At 41.9% G+C, this 6,030-nt stretch overlaps 1 protein-coding gene across 1 annotated transcript in view; it reads right to left on the minus strand.

Moving 5' to 3' along the window:
* Window positions 1–3,959: 3,959 nt before the first annotated feature.
* Window positions 3,960–6,030, minus strand: part of LOC101862023 (stAR-related lipid transfer protein 9) — a gene marked incomplete at its 3' end in the record, with an annotated part of 30,726 nt that continues 28,655 nt past the window's right edge. Inside the window, 1 exon segment of the mRNA XM_013080841.2 lies at window positions 3,960–4,079. Coding sequence (XP_012936295.1) covers window positions 3,960–4,079 — 120 coding nt within the window.

Here is a 6,030-nt window from a genome sequence, read left to right on the forward strand (position 1 = left end):
TCCTTCCCTCGCCGTGAAGTCTACATTAAAAACCGCCATACAATAGCGTGCACGGGACTGATCAAACATAGTTTTACAGAGTCTATTTAACGTCAAGGGCGTAGTATTCGAGATTAGAGAACTAGAGCGCCTTCCGCAAACCCTTAAAGCAACTCTTCCATTGTTATTGCCCCGAGAGGCCGCTAAAGGTAACGGTTGGTTGGCGTTCGGTTGCATTCGGTCAGTCTTCTGGCACCGGGCTGATTGGAATTATTGTCCAAAGGCCTGGTCAGTAATAATCGATGACTGCCTGTTCTCTGGCGTCATGGGGCAGGTGGTTGTAAGAGAGGGCCGACGGGGCGATGAGAGGGTAGTTGGTGGAGAGGGCGGGGGAGGAGGGAGGACGAACGGTTATTTAATCAGATCTGGAATGTCTAAAACGCCTGCAAACTACTGAGCACCCCTATAGTACAGACAAATGCTTGCACGTTCGCGCGCGTGCACAAACACACACACACACACATACACACACGCACACTCACACGCACGCACGCACGCACGCACGCACGCACGCACACACACACACACACACATATACTCACACACACGCATATGAATTTTACACATACAAAAGTATATATATATAAACAATATAGCAACCTTATAGGTAGATAGATTGACAAGATGAGCAGATAGACGGGAAAGGGGCAAGGGCGTGCAGTGTGCAAGCAGATTGGCCACACTTAGAGGAATAAAAACAGATCGGGAATTCAACGCAGAGGCCTGGACATTGAGAGACAAGAAGTCAGACAGACACACATATACGTACATCGACAGGCAGATTGGCATTCATGCAGGCAGGCAGGCAGACAGACAGACAAACAGTCAGTCAATCGGACAAAAGAGATAGATAGAATGAGTAGAGGGCGCTTCTAGATCAATTGAAGCCCTTTCGCTGACAGTACAATCAGGATACTAGAAGACGGAAACACGATTTACAGAAGTGCAGGTCATAAATAATAATCATGAGTACTTGTACATGCTCCCAAATTTCTTCTCAAGTGTCAGAAGCGCATCAAACACAGGCAACGGCAAAGATACAATACCTTGGGACGAGCAATTTCGTTCAATATCTAGTAGAGTACACAGTCTGCTGGAATATTTCGTTAAGGCATTCGTATTTATCCGTGATACCATTATATTCTAGTCGTGTGCAAGATAGCCTTATGGTTTAAGTAGGTCAGTTTTATAAAATGTCTAAAGCAGGGTGTTGTCTGTTTAGCTGTCCCTTTATTGACTGTTAAAATTATGGTGTATGGCTCAGAGATGTGGAAAACAAAGAAAGCAGTTCAACTGAAATTGAACAGCTTTCAAACAATATGTTTAAGAAAAAGAATTCTATTAATAAAATGGAGTGAATTTATGAGAAATAATCAAGACTTGGAAAAAGCTGGAAAGATATTTTTTGGTAAGTGTTTTACGGCGCTCGAAACTAATTGAAGACATTAACATGCCCATAAAAAGAAGATAGAGATAGGACATGTTTTCAGAATATCAGAGACAAGATTGCTCTATCAGACAAGATTTTGGAGACCAACTCGGAAAAGAAGAAGAGGTAGACCAACTAGAAGTTACAGAAGTGCAATCAGGAATGAGGCAATCACCAAGGGACGAAATGTGCAAAGATTAGAGGAGGTTGCCACGAACAGGCAAGCATGGCGTCTGCTGCACTCGCCTTATGCATCACCTGACAATAATATAGAGAGAGGGTGAGTGAGTGAGTGAGTGAGTGAATGAGTGAGTGAATGAGTGAGTGAGTGAATGAGTGAGTGAGTTGGGGTAGATCAACGTAATATGTCCACACTCTGCCATCTCTGCAGGTTTCTACTGTTAACGAGGTGGGCCCACAGCCCCCCGCCGCCTGCAGCGCCTGTACCCAGAGACCGGAGTTAATTAACACAGTAATTCTCCCCGCCTCATTGATCACATGGCACGGCTTACACTAATAAGCCCTTTCGGAGACTTCCGGTGCACATATCATGGACGTTCATGCATGCGTGGGTTCCCGTGAACCGCTGCGCATGGGTTGGCGGAGAACAGCTGTTGCAGGAACAATGTTGTCGTACTGGACAATGGCTACTCCCTGTTTGACTCATAAATCTACACCTAACACAAGCCTACAATCAAAATGTTCTATCTGCACTGTGTTATGTGTTGTTGCAGACAGACCTTGGTAATAACGATTAAAGGCAGCAAAAAGAGTCATTTAAACCAAATGCAGCCCGTTACCCCAAATTATGTCAGAATAATTCCCAAAATTCAAGTATACTTTTAATAATTGCACTCCTCAAAAAGGGTGTGTATTTGCAGAAACAAGAAAACAACACCGTTCATCAAAAGTGACTGCGTTATCTTGTAGAAGCAGCCATGGCCTTGAACTTGTCCAACCAAAAATCACATGGTGCAGAGAAAAAGAACTCCCAAAACGGTGAAAACAGTTGAAGTAGAGGCATTATACTTGAGTTTTTGAAACAGGTATGTTGATCTAAAATAGAGAAAAGGGTTGGGGGGGGGGGTACAAAAAGCCTTTCTATTCTTCTAATAAAACCTCGTTGTTCAAACAACCAAAATCAGATTAACTAGTGGTAGCTTGGGAAAGGTAGCTTGGGAAAGGGAGAAAAAAAACTGAGGCGATGTTCTGTTACTTTGAACAAGGTACTCTCTTACGGAACACCTGTAAAGACTGGCAGACAGCACAAGATCATCTGGACTGGCCGAGACAATCCAACCGGGGATAGCAGGATGGTGACGAAGAGATAAACAGAAGAAACAATGTTTAGCAATACCAAAGAGTGGACTGGCCGTGACTGGAACATCCTACTACCTAACTACGGACAGCTGAGAACCGATATGAGTGGGTGAAGCTGGTTTCAAAATCAGCAGTGGCGCCCCAACAGTCATCCAGAATGCTGGTTCGGTGAAGGTGAAGACAATTTAAAAACATACAATCAAAACCTCAAAAGCAGCTGGAAAGTTATACTTGCAATCTGCATGAACCATTATACTTTCAGTTGTTATAAAATAAATTGGACATCTTGGGTACTATAATAGAGATAAGTAAACATTCTCCGTGTCAAACTATATTCCAGATACAACTGTACTGCTGCACTCAAGCAGGTCATGAAATCCCTCTGGGCTCATAGAAATTAAAATATTTTAAAGGAACGAATTGGTTCTCTACCTGAGAACTGGCAACATTTCTTGTAAAACAACTGTTCTCTGCTCCTTAGAAATGCCACCGTTTTACAGGTCACCTCATGCAAGTTTCGAGGACAAGACATCATTTCATAGGAACTTTTCAGCACTCACACCAACAAAGAGCCATCATCTCATAAGATACTATCTGACTCGAGTACTTTTTTTTAAATTGTGAAACATCACGGGCCGTTGAATTTGACTTTGGTTGGGGTGACATACTCATTCTTGACATAAACACGGTTAAAAGTTCAGATCATTAAACGTGAGATCAATTATTGTGCACATAACCCAAACGTATACTTTGTTGTTATCATAGCAATAAAAAAATAAGGCTAAAAAGCTCTCCAGTCATTGTGGCGCAGTCGACCAGGGAGTTAACCAACACTCAGAGTCAGAGCTCCGATACCTGTGCCCTGCGACTTGCGTTAGCCCCAGCTAAACTAAGTAAAGTTTTGTTAGTTTTAGTAGAGGTTTTACGGCGCTCGCAAGTGCATAAGGTCATATGAGCGCCAGAAAATTAGAGGTATTACAAGAGAGTAACAAACATAAAAAAGAAGAAAGGAAGATAAGGACGATAGATGTTTGATAGGAAAGAAGAAGCAAACCACACCAGAGCACCCGCCAACCACTCACAAACCATGAAAAGTTATACACCCAGCCCGTCTCAATTGGCGAACAGGATCATTGTTAAAGACGAAAAGATAATTGAGAGAACTACTCACCAGCTCTTGTGAGGCCAGCTCCGTGGTTTCAATACAATCCGAGGCGTTGTCATAGCAATAGTCGAAGGTGAAGGACTTGACCCGCTCTCGGTGATCGCCGAACTCCGGCTGGCCCTCCGCCTGGGGACAGGGGAAGACGTCCAGTAATGGTGTGGTGTAGAGTGAGATGGAATGGTACAGTTGAATAACAGGGCAAGACGTCGAGCAGAAGTATGGTATTGTGTGAGATAGAAAAGCACAGTTAGGTACCAGGGTAAGACGTCCAGTAATGGTAAGGTGAAGTGTGGGGGTACAGTTAATTACCAGGGGAAGATGTCCAGTAATGATATGATATAGTGTGGGATGGAATGGTACAGTTAGGTACAGTAATGGTGTGGTATAGAGCGGGGTGGAATGATACGGTTAGGTATCAGAGTAAAGACGTACATAAATGGTATAGTATAGAGTGGGGGTGGAATGGTACAGTTAATTACCTGGGTAAGACCTTGAGTAATGGTATGGTATAGAATGAGATGGAATGGTACAGTTGAATAACAGTGCAAGACGTCGAGCAAAGATATGGTATAGTGTGAGATAGAAAAGTACACTTAGGTACCAGGGTAAGACGTAGAGTAAAGGTATGGTATAATGGTATAGAGCTTGGTGGAATGGTACAGTTAAGTACCAGAGTAAGACGTACAGTAATGGTAGGGTATGTAGTGAGATGGAAAAGTACAGTTTTTTTGTTTGTTTTTTCCGTGTCCTGATTTTGTTGCCCGTTTTTTGTTGGTTACGTAAAAAGAAAGTAATGGTGCAGATTGTTATGAAAGGGGAATTGTTGAGTCGGTAATGATGATGGTGATGATGATGATGATGATGATGATGATGATGATGATGTTGTTGGCGATGGTGACGGTAATGGAAATTGTGATGGTGAGCATGAGGATGATTATTTATGTTGGCGATGATGATGTTCTGATGTAGGAGATGACGTGCGTATTAGTCTTAGTGTTAAGTTTGTTTGGTGCTTACTGGAAAAGTACAGTTTAATACCAGGGTAAGACGTCGAGTCATGGTATGGTATAGAGTGGGATGGAATGGTACAGTTAATTAACAAATAAATAAAGACGTCGAGCAAAGGTATGGTATAGTGTGAGATAGAAAAGTACAGTCAGGTACCAGGGTAAGACGTTCAGTAATGGTATGGTGTAGAATGGGGTGGAATGGTACAGTTAGATACAGTATTGTAAAATGTGGTATGGAATACGGCACAGTATGCTAAAGTAATAATATATGGTTGGATTTTATATGGTGTGATAATACATGTATATAACATAACATGGTACGGTATGGTATGGCATGGCATGGCATGGCATGGCATGGCATGGTATAGTATGGTATGGTATGGTATGGTATTATATGGAGTTGTATTGTATGGTACGGTATGGTATGGCATGGTATTGTATGGACACAGAAGAATGGCGTGAAGTCATCAAAAAAGAATCTGAATCGCATGACAAGGTTGGCGGCCTATCTTTACGCAAGCAGACAAGGAATTAAGAGCTTTCTCTTCCTTGAACTATCTGTAACAAAAGACTTTAATATATTTTTTCCAGTCCAAATAACGCAGCTCTCCCGCAGCGCTATTTTCTTGCCAAACGCAAGTTGACAAATAAGTCCCGAAACTGCAAACTGCCAGCTATATGTGCCAACGTAACAACATGCGGCTTATCGGTTTGGTCTAGACACATTTCAGTTAAAATGAATACTTAATCACGCAATTGTTTACCACATTCGATGCCACTTTCGGTAGATAACAGACTGTCTGTTTGACAGAGGAATAAGATGGAATTTCCAAAATACACACTGGTGTTACAAAACAGCTCAAATGACGCCACCAAAAGAGAGATTAACATTCCAGTTATCTTTCTACATTCTGACAACACATAGTTGTATTGTATCAATCATACATGGATCTTCCTTGACCAGCGAATTCAAACTAAAATTACCCCGGGGACTTTTATATTATCATTAATATCATCATTATGAATATCATCACCATCATAATGATAATAATAATTATAATAATAAT

This window comes from Aplysia californica, unplaced genomic scaffold (genome assembly GCF_000002075.1).
Source record: "Aplysia californica isolate F4 #8 unplaced genomic scaffold, AplCal3.0 scaffold00102, whole genome shotgun sequence".
NCBI lineage: Eukaryota > Metazoa > Mollusca > Gastropoda > Aplysiida > Aplysiidae > Aplysia > Aplysia californica.